The sequence below is a fragment of the Diabrotica virgifera genome, chromosome 2 (assembly GCF_917563875.1).
Source record: "Diabrotica virgifera virgifera chromosome 2, PGI_DIABVI_V3a".
Lineage (NCBI taxonomy): Eukaryota > Metazoa > Arthropoda > Insecta > Coleoptera > Chrysomelidae > Diabrotica > Diabrotica virgifera.
In genome coordinates, this window is record NC_065444.1 from 20,983,041 (window position 1) to 21,005,894 (window position 22,854).

A 22,854-nucleotide genomic window follows, 5' to 3' on the forward strand; every position below is an offset into this window, starting at 1 on the left:
GATCAATAATCGAAAGGCGCGTGATTTAAGAGTTTATTCTTAGAATATAAGCTATACGAATTAAACTACTATTAACTTTTTTCTAAAAACTTACAGTTTTTCAGTGATTTACGAGAAGCCGCTTCAAAACATGCATTTTTTTCACGAATAATTAAAATTTTTGATCTTTAATAACTTAAAAAGTATTGACTTATTTTAATACCTTTATATAATAAATTTTGCTTATAATTTGTTCTTTTATAGATTTGTGCAGTTATTTTTTATAAAATAATTTTCACCCCCGAAAAGGGGCGGTATCCACCCTCAGGGTAAAGGCGCCGCAAGGTGGTACCATATCACCTTTGTTTCTTGACGTATCCTCTAACCACTGACCAATTTTCGTGAAAATCGATGAAGGTTCACCGAAATTGAAGGTAATCGTTGATTTTTACTTTCAGTGACTGCACTATACAAAATAAATTGCAAGTTACTGATTTAAATGCGCGTAATTTGGAAGCTTATAAATTATTAAATGATATGTAGTCGCTAAATAATTAATTTAATGCATTTTAAGTTCAACTTTCTCTTAAGCCGGGAAGATAGGGTAGTTTTCTTGCGAAGGGGTTGTAGCTCAATAATCGAAATGCACGTGATTTAATAGTTTATTCTTAGAGTATATACGCTATAGGAATTATATCAGCAATACGATATATTTTAAGTTTTCTCAGCATTTTTCTCTTAAGTTAAATCAATTAAAGGGTTGTTTGGGGGTGAAGGGGATGAGCTCAAAAATCGAAACTATATAATTTCAAGAGCTTATAAATAGCTCGTAATTCTGTCGCAAAAACCGATTCAATATTCCTATTTTTAAGCCCCCTGGGGGGGCTGACTCAGCCCCCCCACTAAAGTATTAAATTCCTGCTCAGTGGAACGAGCTCAAAATTTTTAGTTTGCGGAATATGAAAGCTCATAAATAGCTCATAAATCAGTACTATTCGTTTTTTAATTTTTGCAAGTGGGGGGGGGGGGCAGCTCAACACGGGTCAAAATGCAAGTATGTATGCGGTAAGCACAGCAAGAAGTCAAAAATATTTCTGTATCCTACGATGATGCCAATTCCACTGAAGCCAAAGACTCCGGGTAAATTATAAATTCGTATCTTTTAACTATTCAATTAACGTCTAGGAATAATATAAAAGTGTTATTTTTAAATTAGTTTAAATAAAGAAGCACGTTTTTGATTAATTTATGTGTGGACATTTATTGACCTCCTTGGTCCTCGCTGTTTCTACTAAAAGGTTGGTCCTGCGAGGGTTAATCCGAAATCGTTTTGTCTTAATGTGACCCTTATTTAGGGTATTTTAAAATATATCTACAAAAACCTGCTATTTTTTGTGATTTATGTTATACAGCCAGCTACAGGAAGTTTATTTTCCTTGTGGATTTTATTAACAGAAATCGCAAAGAAGCCGATGAGGAAAGCCAATTGAAAATGAATATAACAAAGTATATCGTACTCTATAGGTATAGATAACAAATTCCTACCTTTCCAATCTGCCCAAAACCACTCTGATTTTACACTAGGAACGGAGAACACTCCCCAATGGAGAAAGATTCCGATTTTGTCTTCATCATACCAAGAAGGCAATGGTCTAGAATCTATACTTTCCCATGTCGGTTGGTATTTGGCTGTCGGTTGGTATTTGGCTTGACACAAACAAAAGAGTGCAAACAAACCGACTAATAACTTTTGTATTACCATAACTGTTGCCGGCGGATGAAGTTTATTAACTGATGGTTCTGACGCAATTGATAATAATGGCTTAGTTATAAATAGTGCATATCAGCAATTATATACAATCACAAACAAAAATATTACTTAATTACAAAAATAATGTGTACGCTAACTTTCTGCCTTGTGTAAATAAAGATATTTATTTGGCAATAGGGTGTAGAGATATGTTTTTATATAAATATCTACAATTAACTAAGTATTATATTAGGTATTTAATGAAAATAAGAGACATCTTATATTTCAATTGGATCAGAGAGGATCATAAACTCCTCACGTACGTTTCACCTTCATTAGGGATCATCTAAGGCAGGGGTTCCCAAACTTTTTTGTACCACGCCCCCTTTTTTGAAAGAAAGCTTCTCGCGCCCCCCCTTACAATAAATTGTATGCGCCTAAATAGGAACAAAACAAAAACAAATAAGTATTAGCTTGAAAACAAAACATTTATTTATTCTGCCATAAGATACAACAATATCAGTTTCCATAAAATACAAAAATTATTAATAAAAGAAAAATAGATTATGTTGCTTAGTGAGATGAATGTGCTTGCATTTTATTTACTAGGATTCCTAGGCTGAGTTTTAGTAAGTGCACAAGTCACTAGCAACATCAAGTTTATTCCGATACTTTGTTTTAATTGCCACAAGTGTTGAAAATCGCACAAATAGTTACTTGAAAAAGGCAAATATAAATGAAGAGCTTCCCGTGATACACTAAGATACACTTTGAAATATTTTAACCAAAATGAAGGTTTGGCCATTATAACAAAGTATTTGGCAGAGGAATCGTGCAAAAAATCATTTGGATTTATTTGCAAAGCATCTTCTTGAAGTGATTCATGCAGGGAGTCTATGTTGACATGGAATGGATCAGTTGACATTCTGTAAATAAAATTGTCACAGGTGTTTGGGAAGTATTTCTGGAACTCTTCAATTAGGCTCTCCAAATGGTTTGATATTTGGATTTTCAAACTTGATCCTTCATAAATGTCCTTTCCTCTGCGTGTTTCTTCTGAGATTGGCTCTACTTTAGAGAAATTTGAATAATTTCAGGGGTTTGCTGATATTTTACGCCTCCAAAGTGGAAAGCCTCCATCACAATGAGTAACTACTATATTTGAGTCTCCACCCTGCAGTTTTAGGTTGATGATGTTCAACGAGTCAAAGATGTCTGACAAATAAGCCAATATTACTTGGGTACAATGTTTTTTGAAGGCCATGTTTAGCTCATTTTGCTTTTGATGTTTCAAGGTGATTACTTCATCTCAAAGGTCAAATAATCTTGCCAACATGTTTCCTTTTGAAAGCCATCGTACTTCTGTATGAAGTAGCAGTGTTTTGTGATCACTTTCTAAATCTTCACAAAGCGTTTTAAACAGTCGAGTATTCAACGAACTCTTTTTTATGTACTTCACTACTTTAATACACAACTTTAAGACAGCCATACGTTCATTTGGAAGGGGTTTTGCTGTCAAGGCTTGTCGATGTATAAAACAATGTATCCCAATCATACCAGCATTTTTCTCTATTACTAATTGCAAATAGCCTGAGCGAAAACCTAACATTGAAGGTGCACCATCTGTACATAAACTGATCAGTTTTTGTCAAGAAAGTTCATGTTTGTCAAAAAACTCTCACACTGCTTTCATAACATTAATAATAGCTTTTGTCGTGGTCTCCAGTCTCCAACTCTGTAGAAAAGAGTAGCTTGTCTTTCATTCTTTCGTTTTGAATATACCGAACATAAACAATTAACTGATAACATTGTGCTATGTCAGTACTCTCGTCTAGCTGAATAGCAAAAAATGGCGATTATTTTACTGCATCAACTACCTGGTTTTGTACGTCTTCGGTCATATCATTAATGCGGCGTTTCATGCACAGTGTTGTCAAAAAGAGGTATTTGAGATAACTTTTGCTTACTCTGCGCTACCAGACACAGTTTGACAAGCGGTTAATATTGAATTTTAGAAAAATATAACTAAATTTAATTTAATGTTCAACTTGTCTCGCGCCCCCCCTGATATGTTCTCACGCCCCCCAGGGGGGGCGCGCCCCCAGTTTGGGAACAGCTGATCTAAGGGCTACATATGGTTACCTCTTACCTCAGATTATTACCATTAATAAAAAAGAAAACTGAACGAGATTCTTGCACAAGACTATCTTACCCGCACAAGTATTTTTCCTTCTTCTTCTTCTTTTTCTTTTATATAGGCAGTACTGCCTGTTTTTCTTCAACGGTGCCTTTCATTTTGTCCCTAAATTGCTGTCATTCCATCTTTTCCTTGGGCGTCCTATACTTCTTCTACCTCCTAACGGTGACTTGTCCCTGGCTATTCTTACTATCCTTGACTCAGACATCCTGCTTATGTGTTGATTCCACTCTTCTTTTCTGTTCTTTACCCAGGTATTTATATTGTCTACCCCACATATGCGTCTGATTCCTCACTTCTTACCCTGTCCTGTAGTCCTTTTCCAGCAACCCTCATTAAGATTTTCATTTTGTTCGTCTTCAGATGTCTTTGTGTTTTGCTTGTATCTTTTTGTTTTTGGGGCTGATATTTTTATATTATTTCTTTTTGCGTTAATGTTGAATTCGTGCAGTAATCTTTGTAGATCGTCTTCGCACTCTGCTACTAACACGGTGTCATCAGCGTTAACAGAGTATTTTTATCTCTCTATCGCCCACTTTCTACCCTCTTTTTTCTTCACTTGTTTTATTATTGCATCCAACATAATGTTAAACAGTAGAGGGCTTAGTGAATCTCCTTGCCTAATTGCTGTGTTTGCTTCTATGGGTTCTGTTACTTATTATTCCATTGATTTTCATTTCTATTTCATTCTTACATAATATATTTATGTTTTCTATCAGTTTTATGATATCTAGTGGCAAATTCTATCAAACGCTTTCTCTACGTCTATGAAACAGAAAAAGGCTGACTTTTTGTATTCTTATGATTTCTCCGCGATTTTCTTATCACAAAAACTGCATCGTTACATGATTTTCCACTTCCAAATCATTGTTGTTCATCCGATATATTTATGCACCTCATCAGTATTTTTGTTGTGAGTTTCAGTATAGTGCTCAGTAAATTTATCCCTCTATGTATAGTTACTGGGGTCTGCCCTATCACCTTTCTTAAATAACGCTATCATTTGGGTGGTTCTCCATTCTTCAGGAATTCTTCTTGTATTTATTATTTAAAAAAGTATTTTTTCCGATGCCTCTAAATCTAATGATGGTATTGGTTGTGCATTTGTTACTCCAATGTCTACTTTTCAATTTAAACTACCGCAAACAACATGTAGAGAAACTAATAAAAATTGAACTACAAATTGTCCAAGGGAACAAAATGATTCGTAAATTTATATGGATCCCATCACAATATAGGAATTATGAATGAAGAGGCATGCAGACAGTAGAAGTGCTCGTGATGCAGCAACAAGTGCGGAATCTGAATTAGGGCTCAGTGTGTATGTAAAGAACTCCAATCGTTTTTTTAAACAAAAAGTGATTGGTCAGTGACAACACGAATGCGTTAAGTCGCAATCTAAAACGCCGTCTACACTCTCGCCGAAGTCGATCGAGGTTCAACAAGTACGAGAGTGTAGACGGCCACCTTGTGAAACTTTGCCTCACTTAGTTCTACTTCCATTCTCTGTCGGTCTGGTGCGTCCGAGTCAAAGGGATTTTTGTCGGTATTGCACCGCTCTTTGTCGGTATCGGACTTCCTCGGGAAGTAGAACGAGTGTATAGAGAGGTATTTCGAACTTCGGTCAACTTTGGCGAAGTAACTTCGCCGAGAGTGTGGAGCCCGCTTACAAGATACACCACAATGAAAAACTAGTGCTAGTACACGGTTTATTCAAACGGTTTTAATGCGCCTACGTATAGGATACACTAAGATCACACACTCATACCTACTTTTGGCCAGTGAACACCCCATGTGCGACCTATATGATACGCCTCTTGCCTTCATCCAGTGAGTGTCCAAAATACTAAAGAGAATGTTCGATAAACAATCTACCAAAGACTCTACCAGCTCTATTAAGAGAAAACTGTCCAGTAAAGACTTATTAAATTATCTAAGATCAATCAATATTTTGTACCAAATCTGAACTTCTTGTTAATCTTTGTTTACTATATTTTTTACCAAATATAAACTTATTATTAAGCTTTGTTTATAATGCCGCTTATAACCTGTTGGTGAATGCGGCAACTTTTCTTAAAAAGAACTTATAAAGTATACTTACAGCTCCAATAAGACCAAAACCATTCAGATGAGAAGCTTGGCACTGAAAAAACACCCCAGTGAAGAAAAATACCAATTTTGGCTTCATCAAACCAAGATGGAAGAGGTCTTGAATCCAAACTATCCCAATCTGCTTTGTATTGTGCCCGAGAAGCACATATGAGCGCAAATAAAAACGTTAATAATAACTTTTTGTTTGTCATAATTAGGAATAGTAACACTACAAAGTTTATTCATCACGATTGACTATTTATATCATTACATTATCTCAAGAGCTAATAAATAATAATTTCAATACTTTATCTTCAATAATGCTCCACATAATGTAAAAACTGACAACAACTGACTAATAATAAATGACATCTATTTTTTTAAGATAAGGTAAAATTTATGTTGTTTGAGAGTAAAATAAATAACAACACACTTAGAAGATCTATAAATACCATTAATTTTTCTGTGGACAAGAACCCTAAGGATCTTTATTAAGGTAAAAGTTATGGAAAATCTTATGAACATCATTTTTATTTAGTATAAATATGATAACTCTTCCGTTCCGATAAAATATGATAAGCAAATTTTCCAAAAACGCAATTCATTAAAAATCTAATAAACAGTGAAGGGTTAATAACCTTTCAAATTAACCGATGCCTTTCCAAAAACGCAATTCATTAAAAATCTAATAAACATTGAAAGGTTAATAACCTTTCAAATTTTAGCGATGCCTTTAAATATTAAGTATTTAACAGTAGGTTAGATGTAAGGCAATACCTTGAAAATCGTATATATCGGGTTTCTGAAATTTTTAGGCCTCCTAGATCTCCAGATTTGACCCCACTAGATTTTTTGGTAGGATGGCCTACAGGAGAAGATCTTCAAAGGTAATTTACAGATGTTGCTCGATTGGAAAGAGCCATTAAAGAATTTGTTCAGAGTATTACTCCGGTTATGGTTAGGAGCGTATTGAAAAACTCGTGATAGAACAAATTTTGTGACTGGAATCGAGATGATGTTGGCCTTTGGCTAATGAAATTAAATGTTAATAGATTCTGTTTTAGATTTTTCCCATTAGTTTGGCATATGTAAGATCGTGGATAGTGCGCACAAAGATTTTATGAAAACTTAAAGTTGCGACGATAATATAAATTTATCGTCTAGCTAGAGTACGCCAATCTATTAAGGAGATGGGTACGTATTTTCGGCTGCAATGCTATTCAAATGGGGATTCATTTTTGTCGAATCCTGAGAAAACTAATAGGTGTTTTTAAAAAATTTAAACGCAGAATGAAAGATTACGTTCTTACCGAGGGCCGAAAGTCCCTGAAAACTTCTATAATCTTTATTTTAATAAGTTACAGGGGTGAGAATCTAAGAGAAAATGTAGTGTGATTTTTAATTTAAAATAGCTCATTCAAAAGAAACTTTTTGTTTATTCTAAGGGACTTTCGGCCTTCGATAATAATTTAGTCTTTCATTCTGCGTTTAAATTTTTTAAAAATATTTATTAAATTTTTCAGGATTCGAAAAAAATGGACACCATGTCCTTGGTGATATTTTCTAAATCGAACATTCGCTATCTTTGTCATACGACGCACTGAGTCAAATAGAATATGATGACAAGACACTGACAGTTTTAAACATTTGACATGGCATCGGGAATATTTCGAGTTGTTGATTAAATAATATTGATAGTGTATTTGATAAATAATTGATTTAAGACGTGAACTTAATACAAAGTTATTTATTGTGTATTTGTGCAAGATCCAAGCAGAGAATACATCAGGATAATATATTTTGTGATCCAAGTATTTTCTTGTTAAAGATGTTCAAAATTATTGTAAGCGTTCCGTAGTAACAATATATTATTAAAAAATCACTTTACCACTTTTCCCCTTTTCTCGATTGAGGATTAGTTTTTGTTGTACATATAAATTATTGCAATCACTGAATACATAGTTAGTGAAAAAATTATCACATTTATTAACTGAATTAATAATTTGCAATTATACAAATAACAGTTATCCAAGAACATTCAAAAGCCATCTTTTTAAAAATAATGATGACATTGTCAAGTAGAATGACATTCTAGTAATGTTTACATATCCATACCAGTGTGAATTTTACTACACGTAATTTGCCATGTAAAGACAGAAAAAGTAAAAAGTAGGGATAGCCGTAAAATATTGGCAAATTATGTACTGATGGCCTTAAGAAAAACGTATTTTTATACCGTCTCTGACAGTATAAAAGACGGAACGGAAAGCCATTTGATCATTCTCGGTGTGCTGAATGAAGAATAATCAACAAGGTATAATAGGTGAGTTAAGTATATCCCGACCATATTCCGAACCCATGTCGACTTGGCGTGCTGGATGATTTCGACGATTCATGTACCCCATCCCATACGAGAGGTGATCGTAATTCCTTACATGTCTTTCTCCTTGGCAAGTTGAGCGAGATGTCCTCCCCTTATATGGCCATTTCACATTAATGAATAAAAGCAATTCCTAATCCACTCGATCATCGTTTAGTATCATTCATTAATGTATCAAATAATATCGTCACATCGACCCGATGTTTACAAAAGTCCGATATGTAACGATATTTCTAATATACATATAACGAATTCTGCCTTCGACTGAATTTACTACCCGATATCATCACAAAGTGGGATCTAAAGCTAAATCGGTTAATAACCTAGATAGGTCACATCATATGAGCAATATTCCAGAATACACCTTTCTAACATAAAACTGAATTAAAAAACTATAACTTAAAAAGTATTTTATTTAAAAATAAAAAAAATAATAGTCTTAAAAATTTTACTAATTCCTAAATTCGGCTGTTCTTGTTTTCTATACTTGTTCCAGGAACAATTTTTAACACGTACGCCCATTGGCTGTATACTTTTGCCTTATCCGGGAAGTTAATAGTTACTGAGGAATCATTTAAAGACCACTAAAATATAATAAAAAAATCAATTAGTTAAAATAAAAACACTGTAGATGGTGCTCTTTCCTTAAAATTATACTCTATTATCAAACCTTTATTAAAGGATATAAAGCTTCCACTTTTTTTGGTAAGATCCCACAATCCCAAGCATAAAAAGGGCACCGCACATACCTTATGGAAAATATAATGTCACTTAAATGCAATAAAATTTACATGAATTGATTCGTCACGAAATTACAATCATTTCGTATCATTGTGCCAACTCAACTCTGAATTTTGATTAACAACGGCGTAAATTGTAATTAAAGTTTATCGAAATCACATTTTTGAAGTCCATAGAACTGTCATTCAAAAATACTATTAGTGTAGTGGCTATTTAAACAGCTTAACCCAGCGTGAGCTAAGCCGTTTAAAGGAACTATATACTTTTGTACACCTAATCAAATTATATCTACTTTTTTATCTAGAAAATAAGAGTAAGCCTCTGCCTTATTATCTAAGGAAAGATTTATAAACTGACGATTCAAATAATCTCTCTCTTTAAGTCTTCTCTCTTTAACTCATTTACATTCCCATTTGATTTTAAATTTATTTATATCAGTTTACGCCGTTATTAATCAAAATTAATAACGAGAAAAAACATGCTCACTATATTTATGTTAATAATCGTTCGGATTCTGACTATATTAGATATTCCCACCTAAGAGCTGAATGTAAACAACTGTCTGAAATTTGTTTCAACAACTATATCAAAGGGATAGATGCTGGCATAAAAAATGATCCAAAATCATTTTGGAAGTATATAAACGATAAGCGATCTAGTCACAGATTACCTAACTCATTATTTTATCAAGCCCAATCAGCAACAAATGGTCAAGAAATAGCTAATTTATTTATGAACTTCTTCCAAACTGTGTATTCACCTAATAGCAATAACCTTTACGTATCTATCCATCCATTAAACAGCAACGTTAGTACTAATATTTGTCCTTCGAAGATTACCACAACCGATATTTTTAATGGCATATGTGAACTGCCCAATAAGCTTACTGCTGGCCCAGATGGAGTGCCTAATTATTTATTAAAAAAGTGTCTCTGTACCCTTGTAATGCCGCTTGTTATGTTGTTTAACAGATCTCTGGAAACCTCTATGTTTCCTTCTTCATGGAAGAAAGTTATATTGTTCCTATATTTAAAAATGGTCAGAAAGACAACATTGAAAATTATAGTAGTATATGTATACAATCTGCAATCCCTAAGCTCTTCGACTGTCTTATAGCAAAGCAACTTTCTTGGTTCTGTAAAGGCTTAATATCTCAATCTCAACATGGATTTTATAGCAAAAGATCCACTGCAACCAACTTGGTTTGTTATCAATCTAATATATTATCTCAAATGGAAAACCGTAAACAGGTAGATTCTATATACACAGATTTTTCCAAGGCATTTGATAGTATTGATCATCAAATACTATTTAATTGGACAAATTAAATAATGTAGGCTTTCATGACACGTTTGTTGAATGGATTAAAAACTCTACATATGGTAGAAGCTAAAGAGTCAAGATAGGTTGTCATCTGTCTGACAGTATTTCAGTAACATCTGGAGTTCCTCAAGGTGGCCACACGTCTCCACTTCTTTTTAATATCTTTGTTAACGACATCACTTCCTGTTTCCTAAATAGCAAATGTCTAATGTTGGCAGATGACTTGAAATTTTGGAAAGTTATAATAGCCTAAAAGACCAAGCTCTGTTGCAAGATGACTTAGACAGATTACAAAATTGGTGCAATCAGAACAAACTTCACTTGAATATAAAAAAATGTTATTTTATAAGTTTTTCTCGTAAAGTCAATAGAATCGAAACAAGTTATACTACTAACAATATGCCATTGAATTATGTTTCTTCTATTCGGGATTTGGGTGTTATTTTCGATGAGAAACTTACTTTCTGTGACCACATAAACACTATTTCAATAAAGGCATCTAAACTTTTTGGTTTTGTTACTAGGAATTGCAAGTACTTCTCCATTAATTCAACAAGGTTAGTGTATTGTTGTTTAGTTAGATCTATTTTAGAATACTGCTCAGTTGTTTGGTCACCCTATTTTCAGAATAATATTGATACATTGGAAAGAATCCAGCATAAATTTTTGAGATAGGTATTGTCTTACCATGTTCACACTGCCATAAGCCGGACCTCACATCAAAGAAACGTGAAACGTAAATTACGTTTCATGGAAATAAACCACTGCTAAACAAATATACGTCCGGCCATTTATGAAACTCTCCGAAAATAAAAATGTGTCATGAGCATGAATCACACTCGTTTCATTGGTAGGCGGACTTTGAGATTTGTTTAGCAGTGTTTTAGTTTCATGAAACATGTTTTTCGTTTCATGTTTCTTTGGTGTGCGGCTTGGCTTAGAAATCATGAATATTGCTATATTGAACAACAAGTATCTTTACCCCCACTTAAGAACCGTCGTGATATATCAGGTGCTATATTCATATATAAGATCATACATGAATTTATTGATTGTCCAAACCTGTTAAATCACATTAACTTTAATGCTCCAAACCAAGCTCTACGTTACCACAATGTTTTCAACATTCCTTTCCACAGAACAACATATGGCATTCATAACCCATTGGATAGATACACGGGGCTATTAAATGAATTTGATTATAATATTTTCAATTTAACTTTATCTCGGTTCAAAAGATCTCTTGCTTTGTGATATGCTTTGTGATATATATATGTATGTATTGTTGAATTTTGTTCTTATTATATTTTGTATGTTTTTAGTAAGTAGTGAACTTTTTAAATGTAACTTTTGTTATTGATTTTACACTCTAAGTAATTTATGTTTTGAAACCTAACTGATATTGTATTGTAATTTAACTGTTAATGGGGTTATCCCGTGTTTTAAATAAAATAAAATAAAAAAAAATTCAGAGTTGGCGCAATGATATGATATTATTTTAATTTCGAGACGAATCTATTCATGTAAATTTTATTTCACTCGAGTGATATACTTTTCATAAGATGTGGACGGTGTTATTTAAAAATCGTTTCTTTGAATGACTTACGTTTAATGCTTCACCATTTCCATCGCCAAGCAAATAAACCTCAGTATTTGTATTTTTGAACAGATCAACAGCCGATTCCAGATCCAATGTACTATCTTTAGGCCATTGCAGGCTAATGGCATATACATCAGAGCCTTTGCTGGTAAACCAAACTCCATTGGTCAAGGAATCGTTCTGTGATGTCCATGGCCTTGTACTATAAATAGCGTCACCGTTGATTGACAACCAAGTACCCAATTCTTGAAGTCTCTGTTGGAAAATAGGGGCAATTACACCGTCTTTCGTAGGTCCGACATTCATCAGAAGATTACCTCCACAACTGACAGTGGAAACCAGCTGGTACAGAAGTGCTTCTATGGTCATGTAGTCAGACAGTTTAGCGTTTCTTCTAAATCCCCAAGATTTGTAATCGATTGTCATAGCATTTTCCCACTTGTGTTGTTGAAGAGTACCTAGAAAATAAAAACAGGATAAAATTTAGAGCAAGAAAATAATATTTGCTATTGTATTGAACGAAAAAATAAAAAAATGTATTTCATTTGTAATAAAAGTAAAAGTAGAAGAATAATTAACTGGCACAATTGAAGCTGGCAATAGGATAAGGCAGGGGGATTCACTGAGTCGTCTATCTGCTATGCAAACGATGCAATACTAAGTATGTCAAAGTGAAGATGGTTTACAACATATGCTGCACCAATTTACTATAACCCCCAGAAAATTGAACGTGTTAATTTCCCCAAAAATGACCAAATGCATGGTTATAACAGCATACCTACTCAGATGTAAATTAGAGCTGGAGGGTCAGATAATAGAACAAGTGATGTAATATCTAGGCATCACACTATATAGCTACGGAAGTGAAGATCAAGTGAATAAAGCACACAGAGACGGAGGTTGCCTGAATGAAACAATATGGAGAAATAAAAATGTGGAGGGCAGAATTTACAAAACAGTCATCAGACCAACAATGACATATGCGGCAGAAACACGACCTAATACTTCTTCTTCTTCTTCTTCTTCTCCTTCTTCTTCTTCGTCCAGCCATTCACGTCCACATCTGAACATAAGCCTCTTGAAGTCTTCCTTTATATTTGTTTTTTGTTGTACGCTACTTGTAGCCAATTTTTCCCGGCATTTGGTTGCAGATCATCTGTCCATTTCATAGGAGATCCGCCTCTGGGTTTTTGTGTTAGTATGGTCTCCAGGTTAGAATTGTTCTGTGCCATTTGTTTAGATCGCTCCTAGCTACATGTCCAGCGTATTCCCATTTCAATTTTAATGATTTTTGTACCATATCGGTGACTTTGGTTTTCTGTCTTATCCATGTGTTTGTTTTCCTGTCCTTAAGTGATATGCCAAGCATTGCTCTTTCCATCGCATGTTGAGTGACTCTGAGTATATTCATATTCTTTTTTGTGATTGTCCATGTTTGTGCCCCATATGTTAATATCGGAATAATGCATGCATCAAGTCCTTCAAGTCAATGGATAACACAAAAAAAGACGACCTGATACAGAGAGGATAAAAATCATGTTAGAAGCAACAGAGATCATGGTAAGACACTATGGAACAGAGCTAGAAGTGCAGATATACGACGGAGATACAAGAAGGAAAACAATAATAGACCACAAGACCACAGAAGCCGAATGACAACAAATAGAATAGTAAGGACGGCGAAAGACGTCAATAGGAAAACGATCAGTGAGAAGACCACGAAAAAGATGGAATGAAGAAGAAGAAATAATAGGACACAATTGGTAGACGAATTTTTAGTTTTTAATATTAAATAATAGTTCTAGCAGAAAGTTTCAATACCTGGGTTAAATCTATCTTGACATGCGTAAACTCCTCCGTGGGTACAGGAAGTATTTATTCCCCATCTGTCATTTACTACGACTTCATCTTTAACTGGACTTTCGTTGTACAGCCATGCCAAGAATTCTTTGGATTTCCAGTAAGTGTCTGGAGCATCCCAGTCACCATCAGACCACACAATAGAAGGTTTGTAGGCGTTTACAATTTCTCTTAATTCTGGATCTGTCTAAAATAACAAAATAATCAGGAAATTAAACTTAGTTTTTGGTATAAAAAAAAGTATGTGAAATATATGAAAAATTTGGGAAAAAGATATATCTTTGGAGATAACGTTAATGAAAATATCATTCAATGTGGATCAATATTGACAACTAATGGAAAAGAGTTGCTGGCAGCCATAAAAGTACGGAAATGTGAAGCAATATCAGCAGGTAGACCTACTTATTGGTCAGCAGCTAGAAACAAAATACCGGACTTAATTGATTTTTTTTGTTACTCAAAATGTTTATCTAGTTTACGGGAGAGAGAGTTAGAGAGTATACAAACGAGAGCGTTTACGGATGATAGCAGCACTGAGTACTCTACAGTTACAGTGCGTCCATAAAGTAACGCATAAATTCGTTATTTCGTAAACCGGCGACTTTAAGGAAAAATCCCGAAACAGGTCGATTTTTATTTTTAAATTACGATTTTTTGGCATATATATCATCCTCATGACGTCATCCATCTGGGCGTGATGACGTAATCGATGATTTTTTTAAATGGGAACAGGGGTCATGTGATAGCTCATTTGAAAGGGTATTTAATTCTCTATCCAATAATATAAACATTAACATAATTATTTATACAGGGTGTTCAAAAAACATTTTTTTAATTAAAATAAGTGAGACAAAAAGAAGAATATATGTAGTTTATTTTAAATCAAAATGCATTTTACTACTGTCAGTAAAGAGAAAAAAATTTTATTTGACAAATAAACATTTTTTTCCTGTTTTCTGATAACAGTAAAACGTATTTTGAATTAAATAAATTACATACATTCTTCTTTTTGTCTCAATTATTTTAATTAAAAAAATGTTTTTTTGAACACCTTGTATAAATAAATATGTTTATGTTTATATTAGTGAATAGTGAATTGAATACCCTTTCAAATGAGCTATCACATGACCCCTATTCTCATTTAAAAAAATCATCGATTACGTCATCATGCCCAGATGGATGACGTTACTAGTATGATATATGCCAAAAAATCGGAATTTAAAAATAAAAATCGACCTGTTTCGGGATTTTTCCTTAATATCACCGGTTTACGAAATAATGATTTATGCGTTACTTTATGGACGCACTGTATATAAAAAGCAAGAAAAACGCTTAAAAGAACAGTAACTCAGAACAGTGGCCTCATATAGGTCAATATCACTCTTACCAGTCATATTGAAGCTTTTTGAGAAATTCCTGCTAAGAAGAATGAGCCCAGTAATAGAAGAGAAAAAGCGACTACAAACCAACAATTTGGCACAGAATTACCAATCTAATTTAAAAATCATTAGAAGAAAAGAAAAAATCTTTTTAGACGTAGCTTAGGCCTTCGACATAGTAGTAAACGATATTCGTTGTAAATAAAAGGGGCGCTTTTGTTTTGTGATTTATTTTACAATACTTACCTTGCGGTCTACAAATTCTGTTGTTTTAAAACCATTGGCTTTGTCAGCTACCCACATTTCATTAAACCATTCATAGTAGGAATGGTACAAACCGAATTTTAAATTTTTAGCCCTTACAGCTGTTGCTAGTTCACCTGGAATTAGAAAAAATGTTTATATTAATTTGGTCTGTGTTTGTCATTTGACCGTGTCATTGTTAGCGAATAAGATCTACAAAACTCTGCTGGATAGCGAAAACACTACCAATGATTATTCCCAAACGATAGCCATTTGGAATAAAAATATTGGTTAACGGGCATTCTACAAAATAAGTAGAAAAATCATATATTGTACCTTGGCTGCCTAATTAACAAATCACTTGATCCAGATGAAGAGATAAAAAAAGGATAGAAAAGCCCAGAAATGCTTTCCTAGAAATGCGACCATTATTTGTAAATAATTTTAAACTTAAACTGCGACACCGCTTGGTAAAATGTAGTGTATATATAGCATTCTGCTATATAGCAAGGAAGCATAGACATAGCATAGACATTAAAGGTTTCCAGGTTTTCCAGTACAATGAGATGTGAATATTTCGTAACATGTCAAATAAAAATGGTTTTGTTGTTAAAAAAACAGTTAAAATGATTTCATTTAGTCAACATAAATTTAATTACGAATTAAATTCAATTACGGATAATTTAAAAGAGTGATGTTATGTTATTATGATACTGAGATTGTTAATATCTGTACGTTTATTCATAGAGTTTTGTTCCCTTAGAATGTGACATATTTCCAGGAAAGATCTCTTATAAAAATGATTTTCTGTGACCATGGATTTCATCTTATGACTATTCTGTAATATTTTATTAATTTATAAATTACATACATAATTTACAATACATACCAACAACATCCCTTCCTGGTCCAACGTCTAGAGCATTCCAACTATATGAATATTTTGATGGCCATAGAGTGTACCCCTCATGATGCTTACTGGTTAAAACGATGTATCTAAAATTAAACGTTATATTATAACGTTAGAATTGGTCAAAATCAATTAGTATTTCACAAAAAATACTTAAGACGGTAAAAAAACTGCTCGATAGTCATATTAATGATGATGTTTTGGTTTTAATGTCTGATACATTAGGGACCATATATAGCAGAATTCTTTACTGCAGCCAGTTTGTACAAAGTAGCTATAGGTACCATCTCGTACAGAGGATGGAAAACCGAAGAGGTGATGCTGGTCTCACTAGATAATAAAATAAAAAAGTAGAAGTGGTATCTGTACAAAGTACATCTGGTTCAGGAGCTGTTAGAAGATGACTTTGATTTCTGATGCCATAACTGAATGGGATATTTCCAAATAGAGAAGATTTTTGGTTTTAACATGATGAGGCTCCTCCACTACAGCGTTGAGCTAACTAAATTTCTTAATAACATTTTCCCGGATAGGTTGATAGATAGAGGGCGTAATGATAAGGATAATGATCGCCAAGGTCTCTAGATTTGATTCCGTTAGACTTATAGGGGATATTAAATATAATATGATCCATTTTATAGTCAATACTAAACTTTTTTGTACTCACTTTGCTCCAGAATTAGCAAAAATCTCGGCCCATTCATTGGGATCGTAAAATTCAGCTGTAAAGTCCTTTGCAAAGTTTGTGTACTTCCAGTTTGGAGGATAATAATTTTTTAAGTAGTTTGTTATATCATAATCTCCAGCTATAAATAAATTAAAATAATAAAATCTTAACTATATAAATAAAATAAAAAACGAATAGGTCCCTCCAAATCAAAGAGTGAAAGTAAAATGCAAAAATATGGTGGAATACAAGAGAGAGAGAGAGAGAGAGAGAGAGAGAGAGAGAGAGAGAGAGAGAGAGAGAGAGAGAGAGAGAAGAGATAAATAAATTAATATAAAACGAAATATTGCACCTGAAAACTTGCGAATATAAATTCATAAAATAGAGCAGAAATCCAAACGCAAAACAGATTGATAACCGCAGAACTTCTTCTTCTTTGAGTGCCTCTCCTATCGGAGATTGGATATCATTAGGGCGATTCTAATTTTATTTACTGCTGTTTTGAACAATTCGTTAGTGGTACAGCCAAACCACTCTCTCAAATTTCTCATCCAGGACATTCTTCTACGGCCTGGATTTCTTCGTTCTTGGATTTTTCCTTGTATTATATTTTGTAGGAATGTGTACTTTTGTCCCCTCATCAGGTGGCCTAAGTATTCAAGTTTTCTCTTTTTTATATTCAGTAGAACTTCTGGCTCGTTATTTGTTCTGCGTATTACTTCTTCATTTGTAATTTTATCCACCCAACTTATTCTTAGTATACGGCGGTAGCACCACATCTCAAAGCTTTCAAGATTTTTAATAGTCCTCTGTTTAAGAGTCCATGACTCAACACCGTAGAGCAAAGTACTGAATACATAGCATTTTAACATTCTAGTTCGTAGATGAATACTAATATCACGATTACAAAATAATTTTTTCATTTTTATAAAAGTAGACCTGGCAATTTCAATACGTCTTTTTATCTCGTGATTTTGGTCACCTGTTTCATTGATAAGGGTTCCCAAGTATTTGTATTCGTTTACTTTTTCAAGTTGGGTACCGTTTATTGTGATACTAGTGTAATTTATTGGATTCTTACTGAAGGTCATATATTTGGTTTTTTGACGTTCATCCTTATGCCGTAGTTATTACATATCTCATTCATACTTTCTACTAGATGTTGTAGATCTTGCGCTGTTCTTGCCATTATCACAGTATCGTCAGCATATCGAATGTTATTGATAACTTCTCCATTGACTATTATCCCTTCGTTTACCCGTGTTGAGCTGCCCCCCCCCACTTGCAAAAATCAAAAACAAATAGCCCTGATTTATGAGCTATTTATGAGCTCTCATATTCCGCAAACTAAAAATTTTGAGATCGTTCCACTAAGCAGGAATTTAATACTTAAGTGCCACTAAAGGAACTGACTTAAAGGTGCTGACTTAAAAATAGGAATATTGAATCGGTTTTTGCGGCAGAATTACGAGCTATTTATGAGCTCTTGAAATTATATAGTTTTGATTTTTGAGCTCATCCCCTTCACCCCCAAACAACCCTTTAATTGATTTAACCTTAAGAGAAAAATGCTGAGAAAACTTAAAATATATCGTATTGCGGATATAATTCCTATAGCTTATATACTCTAAGAATAAACTATTAAATCACGTGCATTTCGATTATTGAGCTACAACCCCTTCGCAAGAAAACCACCCTATCTTCCCGGCTTAAGAGAAAGTTGTAATTAAAATGCATTAAACTAATCATTTGGCGACTACATATCATTTAATAATTTATAAGTTTCCAAATTGCGCGCATTTAGATCAGTAAATTGCAATTTATTTTGTATAGTGCAGTCACTGAAAGTAAAAATCAACGATTACCTTCAATTTCGGTGAACCTTCATCGATTTTCACGAAAATTGGTCAGTGGTTAGAGGATACGTCAAAAAACAAAGGTGACATGGTACCACCTTGCGCCTTTACCCTGAGGGTGGATGCCGCCCCTTCTCGGGGGTGAAAATTATTTTTTTAAAAATAACTGCACAAATCAATAAAAGAACAAATTAAAAGCAAAATTTTTTATATAAAGTTAATAAAATAAGTCAATACTTTTTAAGTTATTAAAGATCAAAAATTTTAATTAGGTATTCGTGAAAAAAATGCATGTTTTGAAGCGGTTTTTCGTAAATCACTGAAAAACTGTAAGTTTTTACAAAAAAGTTAATAGTAGTTTAATTCGTACAGCTTATATTCTAAGAATAAACTCTTAAATCACGCGCCTTTCGATTATAGAACTACAACCCCTTCGCAAGAAAAGTGCAGTCACTGAAGGTAAAAATCAACTATGACCTTCGATTTCAGTAAATCTCCATTCATTTTCACGAATTGACAATAACAACTTGGGGTTTTAGCCTGGGGTATATGTCACGCCTTCTCGGGGGTGAAAATTACTTTATTAAAAATAACCCCACAAATCTAGAGAGGGACAAATTGTAAGCAAAATTTTTTATATGATGTGATTAAAATAAATCAATACTTTTTGAGTTATTAAAGATCAAATATTTTAATTTTTGTGAAAAAAAAATGCATGCTTTAAAGCGATTTTTCATAAATAACTCAAAAACTGTAAGTTTTTACAAAAAAGTTTTTATCGCTAAAATTGAAGCTAATAAAAAATATAATAAATTGCTTACTTGAAAAACCCTTTAATTTAAAGTAAGTTATTGGTAATTAAATGTATATTTTTTTCTGCGACTGTTCAAATCTAAGGATTCAAGTTTAAATAACGGGAAAAGATGCATTTTATAACACTTAGGTACTAAATACTTGTTAAAGTACTTAGAAATACCTATCAAAAATGAGCTCCAGAAAAAGTTGATAGCATCAAAATCCGCTCACCAATTTTCGTGAAAATGAATTGAGATTTACCGAAATCGAATCTCATAGTTGATTGTTACCTTCAGTGACTGCACTATAGAAAGAAAATGGCAATTCAATAATTGAGATGCGTATATCTTGCGAGCTCATAAATTATTAAACGATATCTACTCGCCAAATAATGAATTTAAATTATTTTAAGTACAACTCTCTCTTAAGCCGGGAATATGGGATGGTTTTCTTGCTAAGGAGTTGTAGCACAGTAATCGAAAGGCGCGTGATTTAAGAGTTTATTTTTAGAATATAAGCTATACGAATTAAACTACTATTAACTTTTTTGTAAAAACTTAGTTTTTGAGTGATTTACGAAAAACCGCTTCAAAACGTGCATTTTTTCACGAATATTTAAAATTTTTGATATTGAATAACTTAAAAAGTATTGACTTATTTTAATAACTTTATATAAAAAATTTTGCTTATAATTTGTTCTTTTATAGATTTGTGCAGTTATTTTTTATAAAATAATTTTCACCCCCGAGAAGGGGCGGTATCCACCCTCAAGATAAAGGCGCAAGGTGGTACCGTGTCACCTTTGTTTCTTGAGGTATCCCCTAACCACTGACCAATTTTCGTGAAAATCGATGAAGGTTCAGCGAAATTGAAGGTAATCGTCGATTTTTACTTTCAGTGACTGCACTATACAAAATAAATTGCAATTTACTGATCTAAATGCGCGTAATTTGGAAGCTTATAAATTATTAAATGATATGTAGTCGCCAAATATTTAATTTAATTCATTTTAAGTACAACTTTCTCTTAAGCCGGGAAGATAGGGTGGTTTTCTTGCGAAGGGGTTGCAGCTCAATAATCGAAATGCACGTGATTTAATAGTTTATTCTTAGAGTATATAAGCTATAGGAATTAAATCCGCAATACGATATATTTTAAGTTTTCTCAGCATTTTTCTCTTAAGTTTAATCAATTAAAGGGTTGTTTGGGGGTGAAGGGGATGAGCTCAAAAATCGAAACTATATAATTTCAAGAGCTCATAAATAGCTCGTAATTCTGCCGCAAAAACCGATTCAATATTCCTATTTTTAAGTAGTGGGGGGGGGGGGCAGCTCAACACGGGTCCTTCGTTTGCATATGAGAGAGCTTCTTGGCATATTTGTTCGCTGTAGATATTAAACAAGAGCGGTGACAATATACAACTCTGTCGTACCCCTCTACGTATTTCTATTTCTACCGCAGAACTAACATGGCGAAAACCTATACAATAAGGAAAGATAGACTATAGCAGAATAGCAATATAAAGTTAAAATATTAAACAAAAAAGGAAATATCAAAACCAAATTGATAAATAGCTCAAAATTGCAGAGAGACAGAAAACTGAAATAAGGATAGAATAAACATGGGAAAAACTTAAAGAGAAGCTTGAATAATAAAGAGAGCAGAGGAACTGAGTGGGAAATTAACAATGGTAAATGAAAACCAACAAAGTTTTGTAAAATCAAAACATAAAACAGGAAGAAGCGAGGAAAAAGAAAATAGCATGGAAAAAATACAAATGGGACAAGACAACAAAGTAAGAAACCTAAGAAGAAAGCCTGAAAACAACAGAAATACTAGACGTGTGGACAGCATAGTAGGAAGATAAATGGTCGAGGAGACTGAAGAAACAAATAATAGAGAAACAGACATAGGGAATCATAAAACAGATAGTAGTTAACGAAAACATAAAAAATAAATAAGAACTAAAAAACTAGAAGAAGCAAAAAGTAGAATAAAATGGGATGATGCCAAAATAGGAAACAAAAGAAAAAAGGGAAGGCCGAGAAAGACATGGATAGAGCAGATCCAGGATATAGGTGAAAGGAGAGACATAAGTTTTAGAAATATGAAGAATATGACCACCAATAGAAGCGCATGGAAGAAATATATGAGAGACGGAATCCGACATCCGACGCCATGAAGAGCACTAAGGGTTATGGGAAAGAAGAAGAAGAATTATATATACTTACAGTTCCATTCAAACCAAAACCATTCATTTGCGAAGCTTGGCACTGAGAAAACGCCCCAATGAATAAAAATACCAATTTTGGCTTCATCGTACCAGGATGGAAGAGGTCTTGAATCCAAACTCTCCCAATCTGCTTGGTATTGTGCCTGAGAAGCACATATCAGCGCTAATAAAATCGTTAATAACATTGTAAAAAATAGTAATACTACAAAGTTTATTAATCAAGATGGACCATTTATAGCATTACATTATCTCTAAAAGCTAACAAATAACAATTTCAATACTTTATCTGTAACAATGTTTTATGTAATGAAAGCTTATCAATAATAATTTGGAATAGATTTTGTTAAGATAAGGTAAATTAACTATTTAGATGGGAAATAAGCCACAATTAAATTGAAAAAAATAATTTTATTAACGTTTCGACGCCCAAATCGGGTGTCGTCAAAATACAAAATACTATCTACTGGATAAGGTAAAATTTAAAAACAAAAACATACCAATAAATCTAAAGAAAAGGGTATTCAACAGTTGTATTCTACCAGTTATGACCTATGGAATGGAGACCATGGCACTTACAGAGTTATCTGCCAATAGATTAAGAACGACATAGAGGGCCATCGAACGAGCTAGGAATATCTCTGAGAGAAAAGGTAGTACCCCGTCAAAATAGCCCCGTCGAAATAGCTCCGAAAAAATAGCCCCGCACACAAAACAGCTCTGACAAAATAGCCTGCAGACAAAATAGCCGCGAAACAATAGCTCGCCCACAAAATAGCCCCGACAAAATAGTCCCGACAAAAAAGCCCCCTTCAGAATTCATTATGAAATAATCCCTTAAAAATACATGAAG

The 22,854-nt window shown here is 33.4% G+C and overlaps 2 protein-coding genes across 3 annotated transcripts in view; both read right to left on the minus strand.

Moving 5' to 3' along the window:
- LOC114326481 (alpha-L-fucosidase) overlaps window positions 1–6,350 on the minus strand; it is a 32,522-nt gene extending 26,172 nt beyond the window's left edge. Inside the window, exon 1 of one of the 2 annotated variants that reach the window (XM_028274876.2) lies at window positions 6,028–6,350. In XM_028274876.2, coding sequence (XP_028130677.2) covers window positions 6,028–6,229 — 202 coding nt within the window. In that variant the 5' untranslated portion in view covers window positions 6,230–6,350. Of the gene's footprint in view, window positions 1–1,524; window positions 1,795–6,027 lie in introns of those variants that run through there. The other variant, XM_028274875.2, reaches the window with a different exon arrangement.
- A 2,442-nt stretch (window positions 6,351–8,792) lies between these two features.
- Window positions 8,793–22,274, minus strand: LOC114326482 (alpha-L-fucosidase). The gene is made up of 7 exons (XM_028274877.2): window positions 22,003–22,274; window positions 17,121–17,259; window positions 16,433–16,539; window positions 15,547–15,680; window positions 13,883–14,108; window positions 12,068–12,519; window positions 8,793–8,981 (listed from the first exon to the last, which is right to left on the minus strand). The coding sequence occupies exons 1-7, from the start codon at window positions 22,187–22,189 to the stop codon at window positions 8,856–8,858; spliced, it is 1,371 nt and encodes a 456-aa protein (XP_028130678.2). The 5' UTR covers window positions 22,190–22,274; the 3' UTR covers window positions 8,793–8,855.
- Window positions 22,275–22,854: the final 580 nt, after the last annotated feature.

What these genes read in the sequence shown, in the direction of transcription:
- LOC114326482 (XM_028274877.2), bottom strand. Translation starts at nt 22,189, where the DNA reads ATGTTATTAACGATTTTATTAGCGCTGATATGTGCTTCTCAGGCACAA. An exon ending in GTTTTGGTTTGAATGGAACT is followed by an intron (nt 17,260 to 22,002) that starts GTAAGTATATAT and finishes ATTTATTTATAG; the next exon opens with CTGGAGATTATGATATAACA. An exon ending in ACCAGGAAGGGATGTTGTTG is followed by an intron (nt 15,681 to 16,432) that starts GTATGTATTGTA and finishes TTCTAATTCCAG; the next exon opens with GTGAACTAGCAACAGCTGTA.